The 17,294-nt window shown below is 39.0% G+C and overlaps 1 protein-coding gene across 1 annotated transcript; it reads left to right on the top strand.

Annotated features, from left to right (window-relative positions):
- Positions 1 to 276: 276 nt before the first annotated feature.
- LOC131131314 (FYVE, RhoGEF and PH domain-containing protein 6-like) lies at positions 277 to 17,214 on the top strand. The gene is made up of 21 exons (XM_058075918.1): positions 277 to 515; positions 2,013 to 3,627; positions 7,297 to 7,429; positions 7,654 to 7,715; positions 7,804 to 7,834; positions 10,662 to 10,813; positions 11,292 to 11,448; positions 11,562 to 11,649; positions 12,327 to 12,377; positions 12,443 to 12,501; positions 13,501 to 13,572; positions 13,707 to 13,775; positions 14,032 to 14,115; positions 14,188 to 14,267; positions 14,352 to 14,454; positions 14,528 to 14,674; positions 15,316 to 15,421; positions 15,492 to 15,586; positions 15,664 to 15,792; positions 15,871 to 16,010; positions 16,729 to 17,214. The coding sequence occupies exons 1-21, from the start codon at positions 506 to 508 to the stop codon at positions 16,763 to 16,765; spliced, it is 3,420 nt and encodes a 1,139-aa protein (XP_057931901.1). The 5' UTR covers positions 277 to 505; the 3' UTR covers positions 16,766 to 17,214.
- Positions 17,215 to 17,294: the final 80 nt, after the last annotated feature.

Here is a 17,294-nt window from a genome sequence, read left to right as displayed (position 1 = left end):
TTTGTAGATTGCCAACATTTCCAAAATTAGTAATGTTTAAATGTAGATTGTAGATTGCCAACATTTCCAAAATTAGTAATGTTTAAATTTAATGTAGTTACTGACAAAACTATTTTCTATTTCATTTTTTTGTCTGTTTTTAACATTTTTTGGAATCATTCATTTTGAATGGTTGTCAGATAGTGACATTACTGTACTCTGTATGTATGTATGTTTATTCATATGGTCCCGCCCTCCCACTGTTGGGTTCTCTCGGGTGCCCCTAGCGTGTATTCTCTGTCATTACAAGCAGGAAGCTGAGCGGTGTACAAATCAGTGAAGCTAGGAGCCATAGAAGTGGAGAGGCTCAGCCAGCCGACGACAGCTTCCATTTGATTGTTGCACCTTTCTTATTTTTTACCTCCGCTTAAAAAAACCTTTGCTGGCTTATGAAGAATATTCGGACATGACGGATTTTACTGTTCTTTGCTTTCCTAAATATTGACGGACTGAAGCGGTTACAGTGATGAAGTCAGGTAAGAAACAACACAACTCGTTTGTTGATCTGTTGTTCCTCACAACTCACCTGACCGCATTAGCAAGTGAGGAATAGGCCGTTCATTTAGTTGTTGTATATATTATAAATAAAATGTCTCCTCACTGTTTTCCTTGTTCGATGCTGGTAATTAAACAAGACCTTCTTCGAATGTAAAGAGAATTGCGCCACGGCTAAGAAGCATCAACAATAATAACAATATCCACCATAACATGTAAAAAATAGTGCATTTTAAATGTTGAGGACATTACTGTAGTTCTACCACTTTGCATGACTCATTTCCCAAATCTCTGGTCCCCCAATCCCCTCAAAAATCATCCTCAACTTCTCCCCTGCTGACATGAACCATTAGTGGGATTACTTTGCATTGGATGCCACATAAAAGCCATGTGATATTATAGCACATTCTACAGTAAGCTGCCTACAGCACTACAGGTCCGGATCAGTGTTGGAAAGCAGCTTTAAACAGTTAAAACTGGTGGTTTCCCATAAGGACAGCATCTGGTATCCATCTGACATGCATTGAAAAATGCACTCTGGCTGTTATAAAGTAATGATAAAAAAATCAAGCTGTTCAAGTCAGGATTAACATGTATTTATGTCTGGTTTGCCTTTCTGTATAAATGCTCTGATATGAAATTGTCATTTTTTTTATACAGTACCTTATCATCATTTAAAGTGCATGAGAAAGTTGAAATGAGAAAATAGCTCTATTTGACTACATTGTCATTTATTAACACATGTATTGCCCACTACAGCAGCCACAGAAGCAGTGTTGTAATAGCAGGGGCAAATGCCATACCGCTGATGCTATTTGACTTGGTGGGAATGAGAGACCCCGGTTGGTTATTTGCTTTGTAAACCACTCACTCTACTTACAGGAGACTGGTTAACTGATCAGATGCCTGCTAAGATAAAATGTGTCATTTGCTGATGTTAGTTACAATTTTAGAGTTATATTCATCCAGAAAATTTTGGTTGATTTCCAACATTTACGTCATTGGACTTTCTACTGAGTTTCTACGCATACAACGTACCCGGTCATTAGCATAATGCAAATGTGCAATATTTCCATCACTGCCTCTGTTACTACGTCAATCATATTTATTTAACAACCCAATACAATACACTCATATGTGACTTTACTCATCTGTATACACCAGTCATTATTTGCACTATGACCCATTGATCATTGCACTAAAATTAATATATCTGATCCTGCATATGCTCCTGTGCAATACTATGTGTATATTTTGGATATCTTGTATATATCTTGTATATATTTTGTTAAATTGTCTTTTTTACTCTACTTTATATACTTTTTTTGTTTTTTAAACTTGACCACTGCACCAAAAAGGAGAAGCTCTCCAATTTCGTTGTACATCTTGTATAATGACAATAAAGGCCATTCCATTCCATTCCATTTCGGATGTTAATCTCCTATCTGATTATCTAACTTCTGCTTGTGTTCTCTTAGGCATGCACAAGCCACCTCTGGCCCCTAAACCCAAGCTAGCACAACTCCAGAAGGCTGAGCTGTCTCCCTCCACCCCCAGTAAAGATGCCCTTTTGCACCAATCTCTCGGTCTGCCTAGGAAGATAAAGCCGAAGCTGGCCCCCAAGCCCAGCTTCTCCAAACTCGAGTCTAAATCCGTCCCTCTGAAGGTTCAACCACCTGTCGCCGAAACCCAGCGGATCCTTGGTCTCCTTAACACCCAAAATGGAATACAGCACGAGAACAAGAAGCCAAACTGGGATTATATTATACCTATTTGTCTTTGTAGCCAGAAAAACTGCATGTGTATCAGGAACAGTCACATGGATAAAACAGAGAAGGACTTGGAAATCGATAAAAAGACAAACTCCACTGAAATAAAGACGAACAATGTAAAAACCAGAGAAACCAATGTATCTTTTGCTAATGGCCACTTGCCACATCATAAACCTCCTCAACAGACTGCACCCACTTTGGGCGAGAATCTCAACAAAAACATCTCCAGTCCTCAGTTGAAAATCCGGTCTTCCCCGTGGAGCAATGATGTGAATGGTAATGTTGGTGAGCACGGGCAGGATCCACAGGAAAATGAGAAAAACCCCAGGAAGCCCTTCCCTGTCCCGATGCCACGGAAACCCAAGAGCACCTTTCTTGTCCACCAGGAAAATTTGGAGGCGACAAGGGAGGAGAACCAGGAAGGAAGGACCGTGGAAGACTTGAAAGTGTCCTTTGAAGGGAAGGCCAGTGCATCCTCTCCAAGGCTTGTCTCGCGGCCTGTCCCTCCACTCAGGAAGAAGCATGATCTCACAGGACTTGAGAAGGCACCAAGTCCTGCTCTGTCAATGCTCCAGAACAATGTAGAAGAAGAAGACCTGGGCTGGGACATTGTCCATGATATGGAGTTATCTGTCGACAAGGAGGATGATGATGTGGAGGAGAGAGAAGGAAGTTTTACTGGACAGGAGGCTGCCAAAAAAGACCAGGTGGATGCTTCTCGTTCCAACAGTCGTCTAGAGAATCAGGAGAAGGTGATCAAGGTACCTCCGAAGAAGGTGCAGAGGAACAACAGCCCGATGGCTTGGATGAAAAGGACTGAATCACCTGATGAGATGAAATTGGGAATAAACGGACTTTGGCCTCCTGAAAAGACGACCAGAACCTCGGTCAAGCAGAGACCCAGGTCCTTTTCAGGTACAGACCGCGTCCGTTCTGAAGGACAGCGGAGGAACTCTTTCAGGAAGCTGCTGGATCTGAAACTCTCCGTCATGATGCTGCCCAAGCTTATCAGCAATAAAGGATCCCAGACGCCGCCAGAGTCATCCACCAATGGCCAGGACAAAACCCATCATCTTCACGCTTTCAGTGCTGAACGTATCAGAATGGAGCAAAGCGTGGACGGAGACGCATTCTGCTCCATCAGCGAGCAAGATGTCAACTATGAGAACATTGGCCTCTATGAGGAGATACCAGACTATGAGAACATCTACTTCGGCGGCTCGGAGGGTTCTAATGTGGCTTGGCAGAGTTATATGTACAGTGATGAAGGCATTTACGAAGAACCAGAGGTGTATTTGGATAAAAACGCTGAATATGACAGGTAAGTGACCACTTTTATGATTTCTGCCCATGTGATAAAAATATGATTTTTTTTTTTTTTTACTAAGTCACGGTGGACAACATTGGTGACTTTCTCCAACTATGAATCTGAATGGAACCTAGATTGACCCTAATTTGTGTAGCATGTTGCCACATTGCAGTCTGTTTTGATTCCTGTTTGGGGAGTTTGGCATGTTTGTCATTCAGGTGTGGACACTCAGTGGGTGGACCCACTAATGACATTTTAATTGTAAACCTCCAAAGCGTGTTCAGAGGCAATTACTTGGAACCTTGAGATTTTATAGATCTGTATCAAAAATACTTGCCAAAAGTGCTGACTTGTTTTTTTTTACACATCAAAAAATGTGTTTAAATAACAATATTTGTTTTATTATTGTGCTTGTAGTTTGCAATATTTTGTTCCCATCAGCTAACCAAAATAGTTAGAAGCCGCTCTCTGATCCAGCGTAGTTCTCGACCACTGTAAACTGCCTCCACAATAATAGACATAAAGTATTGATATTGAATGAAAACAAATTCAAACTTAGCATTATTGATTTTGGACACTACTTGTTTTTTGATGGTGCATGTGTATCTAGTGTAGTGGCCAGTGCCATTTTTCTTTAGCTTTTCAGCCCACTAAATCATCACTTGACTCTCAAATGGCCGTGCGACCCACAATGCGATTAATCACAATCAAATATTTAAATATGGACAGCCCTACTAAGAACAGAACTCGGATACATATGTCAACAATGTAGAACACAATTAAAAACAATATATAAGGCAAAGTTGATAAATCATGTCAGTGACTCTTTAAGGTCAGAGTTCATGACTCCACCATAAGACAATGGGCAAAAACAGCCAGGATGGCAGAGTTCCAATACCAAAACCACTGCTGAACAAAAAGAACATTAAGAACATTTGCCAGAAAACTTCTTAATGATCCCCAAGACCTTTGGGAAAATATTTTGTGGTATGAGACAAAAGTTGAACTTCTTAGAAGGTGTGTGTCCCATTACAGTTGATGTAGAAGTAACGTCATATTTCAGGAAAAAAAAACATAACACCAACAGTAAAATACAGTGGTGGTAGTGTGATGGTCTGGGGCTGTTTTGCTGTTTGCTGTGATGAATGGAACCATGAATTCTGCTGTCTATCAAAATATCCTGAAGGACAATGTCCGGCCATCTGTTTGTGACCTCAGGCAAACTTTGGTTCTGTAGCAGGACAATGATCCAAAACACACTAGCCCAAGTCCACCAAGTCCACCGCTGATAAGCCGAAGAAAAATAAAATGAAAACTTTAGAGTAGGCTAGGTAAAGTTCTGACCTGAATCCTACTGACATGCTGTGGCATAAACCTCAGTTTGCACATTACAGATAAATAAATAGATATTATAAGTTTCTCCATAGTATTTCAATATTTCTGACAGAAAGTAATTGAGAAACACTTCCCTACAACACTTATTTTGGCACCTAAATTGCATATAAAAGAAAACCGGACCAAATTTCACATAATTAATAAAATGTTTGACTGGACAAACAATGAATGAACAGAAGAGGCTTATTTTTACGTGAAATAAAACTGCACCGGTTTCTCTGAAAAAAATATTAAATAATAATTGAATAAGTGTGTGCTTTGCTGTAAATATGTGCTACGACTCTCGTAGATTTTTAATACTGAGCGCTACAGTTTCAGTGCACATGAGGATGAGTGCACAGGATCCGGGCCGAGATCCATTTGGTTATGTCTGTGCTACACAATACACAACTTCTTTCCCAACTTCTGATTACAATTATAGAATTTATGGTGTTTATATGCACGATTCGGAAATTAGTCTTCATAATTTCAACTGTCCATTTAGCTTGAACCAATGAAGTTGCAAGTTGAGCATCTTGGTATTTATACTTTCATGCAAGGTGACTGTGTTGTTGTTGTGAATAATGGGTGATTCCGAGTCAGTCGGCTTGAAAGGAGCAGGATTATGTTTTTTAAAACTGTACACTCCGTCCCACATCTTAGCTCAACTGTGTGTGTGCCTGCCATGTGTGGGTGTGGGTGGGCACTTCAAAGTGATCAACAGTCACATGCTATGAAACACGTTAGGCGGCTCAGAAACAGAAATGACTCACAGCTATTGTAAACATGTTGGTGTGTGTGTGGATCTGATTTTAGTGCTTTAGTTTCAGAGGGACAGTATTATTTTTTGTAAAAGGCGTTAATGCATTTATTTGAATTTAGTGTAGCCTCATAAATGTTACACACAACTAGAATGGGGCTCATGCAACACTTCTGTTTGTTTTTAAGCTATTTTTATGCACCTTAAAAATTTACTTGAAAACAATTTTAAGTAGGCCGCAAGGTGTACGAGTGGTTAGCCACACAGCTAGGAGACCGGGTCCAATTCCCCACTCGAGCATCTCTGTGTGGATTTTGCATGTTCTCCCTGTGCATGCGTGGGTTTTCTCCAGGTACTCCGGTTTCCTCCCACATTCCAAAAACATGCTAGGTTAATTGGCGACTGCCAATTGTCCATAGGTATGAATATGAGTTTGTCTATATGTGCCCTGTGATTGGCTGGCAACCAGTCCAGGGTGGGATCCCACAGCTGGGTTTGGCTCCAGCACGCCCTCGACCCTCGTGAGGATAAGCAGTAGAAAATGAATGAATGAACAATGTTAAGCAATATATTGTATGAATGTATATACTGCATATGCTATATAGATACATATTAGGGGTGTGCCGATCGGTATCGGACGATATCAATGAAAAAGGATGGTATCGACATCGGCCAATACCTGCTTTAAAACGCCGATCCACTTCGTTGATAGGCTCCGCCCACACTACCACATTCAGAAGAAGCATGTGTGCCATGTGTGGGACTTACAGTCTTTGTGAGCCCGGAGGCTTGCTTGAAGCTGCCAGGCTACCGCGTCTGTGGTGGAAGAAGTCAGCAAGGGATAGGCAGTAACTCAGTAATATGGAGGTACTTGGAACCCGGAGCATTAAAAACATAATTTTCACCACCTTGAAACCTGGCACAAACTCCCAGTTTGACAAATATGTGTGAAGTCTGCTGTGCTAATGTTGCGTTCCTCATGAAATGAAAAGCAACCTCATTGCTAATATAAGATCCCCTATGCAACAGTGGGAAAAAAAAACACCTTTAAAAACTAGCTGGAAACGATGGACTCGCCAGGGAGACATTATCATTCAGTATGAATGCATTACATGCTGAGGTATTTTGTAAAATGTAAAACAAATTGCTAGCAATCTGTCATTGCACATTTATCCAGATCCTCCCCAAAGTAATAGGCTTTTCACCTTATACCTCAAAAAAGACAATAAAGTATTTGAGAACCTGAATGAAAACAGTTTGCAGTTGTCTCCACTGTATAAATGAACTCAGGTTTGTGTTATGCTGTGTGACACAGCTGATTATTATCGTTAATTGTTGTTGTTTTTCCAGCTGTGTCAGGAATCTGCTGCGGTCGCTGCAGGAAATGTTAAAATGCAGTTGGAAATATCAGCTGAGTTGAGAGGTTTTTAATAGAAAACACTGTCTGTCCCTCTTCCATATATAACACCCTCATTTGTGAACTTTCGCATTTTAAAGGAAACACTTTCACCTTTGACCCCAAAATGCCAACTTTGTTTTTCTTATAGAAGCTCTGCAGAGGTGGATGATATCGTCTCAGATGATGACTTAATGCCTCTTTCATCGGATGAAGAGGAGGACGGGGAAGATGACAGCTCCCTCTCAAGTAAAGACGACCCTGAGCAGCAGGAGGAAAGTGTGGTGAGGACATGCATGGCTTCAGTCATTATTTCAGTGTTACTAATAAAAATAGTGCTAAATTGATTGTACATGAGATACAGTACTGTTTTTACACATGATTCATGTTAAAAACCCTCATTTTCATTATTTTGGATGGCGATGCTGTGTTGGCATGTGCCTTGCCATTTATTTGAGGATATGAGGATGTGTTATATTCATTGTTTTTATTTGTAATATATATTCAGAACGGCCCCAAAAAGACCAAGATCCATCACATTGCCACTGAAATTATGACCTCTGAGAAAGTGTAAGACCTTTCTTTCCAATATTATAATTATAAAGTGATTTAACTGACATGATAGTAACTAACATGTAGTTTATGGATTTCTTCTTAGGTTTGTGGATGTCCTAAAGCTGCTCCATGTTGTAAGTACACATTATTCTTGTGTTACAGCTACATTGAGCACTAATAAGTAAGGATGTCCTAATGGACAATTTTGGGTAATTTGACATGGTTATAGCTAAATATGTGGTATGATTTAGAATATATAACTGTTTTTTTAACAAAGTCTTTTCAACGCAATAAATGGTTCTTACTATAAACAACCAGCAGTTAGTACAGCACTTCTGTGCAAGCACCCCACATAAAGACACACCCCCCCGGGCACAGTGAGGGGGAACTACCACTACCTACGGAGCCGAATGTCCAACGTTCAACATGAAACTAACTACGCCGACATGTCTGCATGGTGGTGTTGTGTTTTCCTCTTTTGCGGGAGTCGAGTGGCAACCAACTTTGAGGAGCATTACCGCACCTACCATGTTGGAGTGTGGCCTAGAGTTGCAAGTTATACAGCAACCGGATTGGCCAATATTATCCATCCATCGTTTTAGTGTGGATAGGACCGAAAGGGGCGCCTAAGTAAAAGCAGCCAAATTACTCTTCATTCTTGAGTGTGAAAGCACCCTCAAGCCTAGGTTCCCAAAGTGGGGTGCGCCAATTGTCGTGGGGGTACGTGAATAAAAATTAATAATTACTCACAATTAGGAGTGCACCTGAAAGGACATCAGAGCAGGAAGAAGACAGAGGCTCAAGTTATTCAATGCTCTGTGTGCATCATATCAACAAATAAGTAGTGTTGAATTATTATTTTGTGCATTAAGAGTTTTTTTTATCTTGAAGATTTCATTTATATTAGTATTCCAATTAATCCCTGTGAGTGCAGATTTACCTGAAAATTAGGCTTTATCATTGAATTTTTGAATTTTGGATACTTTTAAGGGGGAAGTGGTTCTTTAAGATTTGGGACATCATGGAAAAGATTCCAGTCAGATAATGGACACTTCATACTCAACAAGCAGGCTTAAAACTATCAAACTGCTATCTGTGCTGATGTAGCTTTTTCAGAATGGTGCTTTCAGTGTAATCACGTAACTCCTCTGCCTGCATTGCCGCTGCATTCACGAGCACCTAGAAATACAAAAACAACCACTTGTTGTTCTAATGTTACCACATGTCCGTTGGGACAGATACTGCTTTGTCATTATTTAATTATTTAAACTTCCTCCTTCAATTTGATATGATATGATATTAATATGCAGAATTAAAGCCATAGTGAGTAGACCAAAAAGTGAAGCTGAAAGCATTCAAATGGAAGGATGCCAGCATCATAGTGGAATAAAAGATATGTAGGATGATTATATCTATTTATCAGTGCTCATGTCAAACTTTATCCAAATGTCACCATAAAATACACATTTTTCCACCCAGAGTTACTATAAAATAAGTGAACCAATCAATTATGTTGAATATCTAAAGTGAATTAAGTTAAAAAGGTTTATGTTTTCTAATTGTACATGGGGGTACATGGCTTCAGGTAAAATGTCTGAAAGTTTAGGAACAACTTCCCTAAAGGGTTGACTCTTTAATCCTGCATATGCAGCTCCTCCTCTCCGGCTTGGTCACTGTAATATAAAAGGTGCACTACATCCAGTAAATAGGAGGTAGCAGAGCCCTGACATGCAAGTTTTTGAACTGATGACCTCTCAGAGGGAAACAAAGGCAGCTGATGATTAAGTGGCTTAATCTTAAGGGCATTTTAACCTCCACGTTCAGCCACCGTGCTGATTCATTCAAGCTTAAGGGCTAATTAATTTTTTCATAGCAAGGTGAGAGGGGAGTAGCTATGCAAGGTTTCAGTCAAGCTTTTAAAACCCTTGGCTTGCCAATATATGATGCTTTGCATAAAACATAAGCTCTGATTAACTATTTTATTTCCTATGCTTGATTATTATCATGGGAGCAGAGCCTACAGAACAAGAACCAGTCCAGTGGGTGGCAGTAATGTGCATTACAAACTGGCACAATATTGAAATTTGCTTCGAAGTTGTTGAAATAGATTAAATAAATGCACTAGATAGATTTGTTGCTCTCCAGTCCTGTTTGTGGCGCTGGTGTGCATTACAAACTGTTGGATAACTGCGAAATAAAATGAGTAAATTCACAACAGGAATTTACAATACATCTATTGGAAATTAGCATGTATACAATATAAAACAGGTGTAGTAATTTAAAAAACATACTGTACAGGTGAAAATTTGTGGTGTTACCAGCTTTGCATACAGCATAAACTCTTATATGACGAACCGTTTTGTTTCCTTTTGCTTGATTTTTTTTTTTTCATTAAAAAAAAATATGATCATATGAGCAGATGTCACAGACAGGAAGTATTAAACTGTGCAGGAATGGAGTCCGGTGATGACACACAGTCATACTAGGTCTGAAAGAATGCGGATGGTATTTGTTTAGGCTCCATCTCGTCATGGCACCCAGACAGACTTTCCAAGTGCTTGAATGATAATTCTAAGGTACGGTACAACAGAAGCACACCTCCACCTTTCCTAATTTGGATCAAAACCTTCAATATACCGATCTATTGTCCTGTATTTGAATATCTTGGACTTAGAGTTTAAAAAAAATGCAACATAATAAATAAATAAATTTTAATCCTGGAATGATACCTGGATCTAGACTTCCACTGTAATGAAATTGATTCTTACATCATAAGTGGCAGTAAGTCATACATTTTTGCTCTACTATCTAATCAGCCATCAATGGTTTCTCTGCTTCTCTGCAACTTTGAAATCATGTCACTTTTTTGCTACATTTAATAGTAATAAGACAATAGGACACAGTTCTATTTTTGTATTTTTGTGACAGTATTACCTCCCTCTCTGATTATTTGACCTGCAGGACTTTCGTGAGGCTGTAGCCAGAGCTTCTCTTCAAAGTGGCAAACCTGTGATTGAGGATCGTCAGCTCAACCAGATCCTGTACTATCTCCCTCAGCTCTATGAGCTCAACCAGGACCTGCTGCAAGAACTGCAGAACAGACTGGCAATGTGGTACAGAGCACATCCAATTGCTTTCTTTCATTTTTATCAGCAAATGAAAACTGTGGTAAATACTCATTTACATTTGACAACACTTGCCCCCCGAGAATTAAAAAGTTGATTTAAAAGTGCATATGTCCTCACTACAAGCTAGAATGAGTCAGCATATTTAATGCAGGCCAAAATGACTCACCCTATTGAATACAGGCTAATTAAGTGTAATTAAAGAAATACAAACTGCCAATCTGGAAGCTGGAATGTGATATGTTTGTGTTATCAGCTGAATTACATTTTACCATCTTCCAACTTAGTTAGGTTCCTTGTGGAAGTGGTCCTAAAAAAAACATTTAAAGAAGACTATTGAAATGCCTATGCACAAAGATTATGGACGTCATCTTCCCTTCTGTCTCTTACATATAGTATACTGTATATAAGACACTATATAAACATATAAGTTGTCCGTGGCTGTGTTCTGTGTGTTCTTGAACAGGGATGAAAACGAGCAGGTGGCGGACATCTTCCTAAAGAAAGGTCCCTATTTAAAGATGTACTCCACATATATCCGTGAGTTTGACAAGAATGTGGCCCTTCTGGAAGAGCAGAGCAAGAAGAATCCAGCATTCGGTGCCGTCGTACGTGAATTTGAGGTGACAAGACTCGCCTGACCTGTTTCCTTGTTTTGTGAGCTTGTTTTATATGTCAACATCAAGTTTTGTATTTCTTTTGTTTCTTAAAAAAATCTGTTATTTGTTTATCCCAGGCCAGTCCACGTTGTGCCAACTTAGCTTTGAAGCACTATCTTCTAAAGCCCATTCAAAGGATTCCACAGTACCAACTCCTGCTCAGAGGTGACCCTTTTAAACTCAATTATTGACATTATTGATTGATTATTGAGGCATAAAACTTAAGTAGCTGCTGGCTCACCTCTTCCACAATGCTGCCCTCTAGTGTCAATAAAAGCAAACATGCTGTAGCATTGGATTCATGGCTTCTCACTCAAACACAGTCCAGTCTTAGATGCTGGTTGTTGAAGAAATAAGAAATAACAGCATATAAATAATCCACTCCATGGCCAAACTGTGTCCATACAACACGTTATAAATGGCACCAGACAACTCTTATTCAACATTTAAACATTCGTAACTTCCATACAAATGTAAAAATAAGTCAATCATTAGTATGAAAATATAACACAAACACACATTTGAGTCACATCTATGTATAAAAAGAAGTTAACCACTGTACAAGATAGAAAGCAAAAAAACACTCATTCATTTGACAGCCACTGTTTACAATGCTGTGTACAAATCAGATTTGATGACATAACACAAGCTTATTTTTTCACAAAGTAAAAAAAAATCTAAAGAATGTTTCTGTTCTATTACCACATAAGCAGCCTGAGAAGCTTTTTTTCTGTCTGGGCTTAATATGCAAGATTATGTGCCAAGAATTTACTACACAACACTTAGCTCTTAACAGTGTTGAGCCAAATGTTGACCGAGATGCTGAATTGCTTGTTTTTCAGACTATTTAAAACACCTGTCCAAAGATTCAGCTGATTACAAGGATACACAAGGTAAATAAAGAATCCCTTCTTTTAGGCAATTGTGTAATGTAACTTTGATGTTTTCTTCCATTCAGCTGCGCTTGCTATTGTTAAAGAAGTAGCGAACCATGCTAATGACATCATGAAACAAGGGGTAAGAACCAGTTACATTTTTAACAACTGTCAATGCTGTAATCGTAGCTGGTGTGCTTAACCGCCTTTAATTGAATATAGGTATTAATTGGAGCATTTTTACATTTTTGCTCTTTGCAGGCGTTACGTACCGAGATCGTTGATAATTACATATTTGATGCGCTCATAAAAATGTTTTTGATACACTCCTCCCCCTCCGAAAAACCTTCTGCTGGCTTGGTGATGATGTTCTCCGATTTCAGATCAACATTTGCAACAAAACTGACTTATAAGGGAATTATTAGAATTTGATTCAGGTCTAGTCTGTCTCCCGTCTCTCTTAAATTGCCATTGTTCACTCACAACCAAAGAAGCTAACTAGTACTAAGTGGCTACTGTAGAAGCACAATTCAGCTTCATGCCCTAAATATGCCCCACACACTTATTAAACATATTTTACATTCTAAAGTGTGTATATATATATATATATATATATATATATATATATATATATATATATATATATACACACCACTAATGAATGAATGTAAGATGATCGATAGAACATCGGAGGACACCACCATCTTGCACTGATGTCACGTCGTTATGCTGAATGTATACTGTAAAAAAAGAAAAACAAACAAAGCTTGACCTGTGATTGGCTGGCGACCAGTCCAGGGTGTACCCTGCCTCTCGCCCGAAGACAGCTGGGATAGGCTCCAGCACCCCTGCGACCCTCATGAGGAAAAAGCGGTAGAAAATGAATGAATGAATGAAACAAAGCTTGATTATGACATATTTACAAATTATTAAAGAACTTTAAAGGTGAATGAGGTGTCTTCTGCGAAAAAAATACCTAGCCTACTTTCTGAGAAATAAAAACCATTGAAACATGCAAATGTATTATATTTTTGAATCTTTTTAAAGATTTTTTGGACCAAAAAGCTGTGAATTTCTGGGAATATGAATGGATTCTTTGATAAAGTAATGCAACATACAAGTAATGATGCCTATGTTTTAGGATAACTTCCAAAAGCTGATTCAAGTGCAGTGCAGCTTGAATGGCCATCACGAAATAGTCCAGCCAGGAAGGGTAAGACACACTAATCGCACTAATGACTATTAGTGAATTAGAATATAGATATATTATTAGTTAAGGTATTAGAATATAATCAGAAATACATGAAACAATTGTGTTTAATGAATTAAACTTTTTGTATGTCCTAGATATTCCTGAAGGAAGGTACCCTTAACAAGCTGTCCAGGAAAATCATGCAGCCCAGAATGTTCTTCCTGGTACAATGAATGCTTCTTTTTAATTGCCAAGATTCTTTAAACCACACTGAGAATGCAATGTAAATTATTCGCTGCAAAAACAATGGATGTTTTATGAAATGTTGTGAAGCCTTTTAACTTAAAGCTGCACACTTCAGCAACATCATATTGAAAGTTATATTGCAAAGGTATTTTATTGATGTCTTGATACCGCTCTGAATGTTTCATACCAAAAAGTCTGACTATAAATACACCAACATCGTTTTCCCTCCTTCAGTTTAATGATACACTGCTGTACACCACTCCCGTTCAGTCCGGCCAGTACAAGTTTAACAACATGCTGTCTCTGGCTGGGATGAAGGTGACAAACTTCATCATTTCACAACCATCTAATCATTGCCACCATCAATGCTAATGATGTCAATGACGACAGGTCAGTAAGCCGAGCCAAGAGGCCTACCAGAACGAGTTGACCATCGAGAGTGTGGAGCGATCTTTCATACTCTCTGCAAGGTAACCATGAAAGGTTCATTTACTGTATCGAGCACATTTGTTTCCTGATCAGGTGTGTGTAATTTGTTTTTCCTCTGATTGTAGTTCTGCATCAGAGCGAGACGAATGGCTTGAGGCCATTTCCACAGCAATCAATGAGTACACCAAGAAGAAGATCACTTTCATATCTGGAAAGACGTCAGACGAGGTAATAGAACCACCACAACTCATACCTTTTGTTTAAAGTGTAAAAACGAATGCGTGTGTTCTCCAACATTCAGGTACAGCTAAGCGATGCTGGTGATGGTGGTCCTTTAGGCTCCAAAGCTCCCATATGGATCCCAGACCCACGTGCCACCATGTGCATGATCTGTACCTGTGAGTTTACTCTGACGTGGAGGCGACACCACTGTCGAGCCTGTGGAAAGGTGAGCCTGGTTGCACAAAGACTAAAATGAACATAGGTGTTTCCGTAATAGAATCATAACTAAGGATCGACCGATACATCCACCGGCCGATATATCGGGCCGATATTTGCGTTTTTTCCTTGTATCGGTATCGGCCGATACGCGCGTGGGTTTGCCGATGAATTTTTCCACTGCATGATTTACAGTCAGGCAGATGGAAAGGTTATTGGTAACTCCAGACATCGGTGAGCTTGTAATTAGCATGCATACAGATAAGACTCTTCCTGTATGAACACTCTATAATGCTACACAGACAACCTCTTACTTGCACAAAATAAACATAGTTAGGACACTGATAAATTAATTACAGTTGTACTTACAGTTGTAAATTGTTACTTATGCTTCGCAGTACTACTTACGCAATGTACACAGATGTTTGAGTCGGTTAAACCCATTCTAAACATGTTGCTTTGAGACCCTGCTTTTGTAGACGACACACACCAGTGACTATAGGACACTAAGTGGTTACTGTAATAGAATGACGGTATTCATTGGTGCATTTACAGTGTATAACCGTTACTGCCCCTTGTTGGATGATCCTGCATTACGATGGAGATTTGACATATAAACTGTTGTCTACATGATGTTTGCTGCTCCATTAGGTGGTGTGCCAGTCATGTTCCTCCAACAAGCACTGTCTTGTGTACCTCAAGAACCAGCTGGCAAGAGTTTGTGACCAGTGTTACCTTGTACTGCAGGAGCAAAAAAGTAGGAAACATCACCCACCTATCTCTTTTATGGTTCATAAAGCTAATCCAGAGTGATGTGTATTCCTTAGGTGAACAAGCCCTCTCGGCAGCAGCATCACCTGGTAACAAAGCCTCCTTTGCGTTCTCTCGCAAACATAAGAAGATACCAGCAGCCCTCAAAGAGGTGACTGAGAGCATGTTCACAATTGATTATTATGGGAAGTGGGAAGCTTTCTGTTCTGATGCATTTGACTTCCTCAGGTGTCAGCCAGCACGGGCAACTCCTCCATGAGTGGCTATTTGCAAAGATTCAAGGGCAAAAGGAAGCAGGGGAAGAGGTTGTGGTTTGTGGTTAAAGATAAGGTTCTGTACACCTACGCTGCAAGTGAGGTAGGCAACAGTGTTAGTGTTTGAATCCCATCAACTGTCAAATCAAATTAATCCCACCCCTTTTATGTCTCTGTGCAGGATGTTGCTGCATTGGAGAGTCAACCTCTTTTAGGGTTTGTCGTAAAAGTGGACTCATCTCAACAGTTACAGTTCAAGCTTTACCACAAAAACACTCTGTACTACAACTTTAAAGCAGATGATGCCCAGACGGCACAGAGGTAACAAATAAAACTCAATACTGGATATCGAAAGTAAACACACCCCCTTTAAATAAAAAAAATATAAGTTAAGGTTTAACTGATTTACACTGAAACCTGTTTAATTTGACCCTGTTTATGGAAATCGGTCATTTAGTCCTGGTCGACCGTGTTCTTATTACTAAAAAGTGCCCGCTTAACACTTGTCAACGTCGAATTTGAGACACAGAAAGGTTTTTTTTCCATGAAAGCTCTTCTTAGAAAAACGTTTATATCAACATGTGTTGTATTATTAACTGTATCATTATCGCTTGTGTTTTTGCATAAGCAGATTCACAAGTGAGGGGGGACAACAGAATAATTGTCTATATCTATGTCTCAAGTAAATAGCGATTAAACACCTTTTGTGCATTAAAAATGCTAAAACCGAGCCAGTGAGGGTTAATGTATGCTAAACTGTTTGGACAAAACATCCACATTTTAATGTTGTCTTATCGGTGACAAAGCAAATTAGTTTAAGATCTAATAATTTCTTATTAATACTGAATTAATTTGACTTTTTAAATTTTCCGAAGGCCAATAAAAAACGAGATGAGGAACAAAAATTGCCCCACTATGGACATCCCTGCTTTAGGGAGACCCCAGATGGTCTATTTGTCTACTTTCTGTATTTGTTCTATGTTGCACATTTATAGTAACATTCTTTTAAAAATACTAACTTAAATTTTGCTTTTACCAGGTGGATCGACACATTCACAGAATCAGCAGTGCTTTAGTATTGGACGTGTGACATTTCAACTTTGACCTCTTACCTCAGTGCTTCAAGTTTCCCCACCATATTTGTCATGTTAGAGTTGAATTATTTTAATGGTGCCCCTTCCCATTTACTGAAATTGTTTTTAAAATGTATGCATGTAGTATCATCTACATCTTTTAGTCAGTTGTATAGACATTAGTGTTTTTATAGTCTATTTTCTTGATAATTTTGTAGCACTATTTGTGATTTAGTTTTTATCAACCTCCCTTTTCACTTGATCAAACTTTCACCTTAAATTATTATTTTTGTAATAATTTTTTTAGTAGATAAAACGGGTGTCAAATGGTGTTTTTTTCATGGTCTGCACTTAGTTCACGACAAATGTATATAGTTTCAAGCCCACCGTGTGTTGTGTAAATGATGATTATCACAAAGAACGTGTCATTAAATAAAATGTGCATGAAATCACTTTCTACAGTTGAAATCTTGTTGTAATATCGTTTTAACACCATCAGCCATCACTAATTACTTTAGTGATGGCTGAACTG

This window comes from Doryrhamphus excisus, chromosome 6, assembly GCF_030265055.1.
Source record: "Doryrhamphus excisus isolate RoL2022-K1 chromosome 6, RoL_Dexc_1.0, whole genome shotgun sequence".
Taxonomy (NCBI): Eukaryota; Metazoa; Chordata; class Actinopteri; order Syngnathiformes; family Syngnathidae; genus Doryrhamphus; species Doryrhamphus excisus.
Note: the sequence above shows the minus strand (reverse complement) of the source record. Positions and strands in the feature narration are given on the sequence as shown.

Excerpts from the sequence above, each read along its gene's own strand:
- LOC131131314 (XM_058075918.1), top strand. Across the intron at positions 11,449-11,561 it reads CCGTCGTACGTGAATTTGAG|GCCAGTCCACGTTGTGCCAA; the intron begins GTGACAAGACTC and ends TGTTTATCCCAG. Across the intron at positions 12,502-13,500 it reads ATGACATCATGAAACAAGGG|GATAACTTCCAAAAGCTGAT; the intron begins GTAAGAACCAGT and ends CCTATGTTTTAG.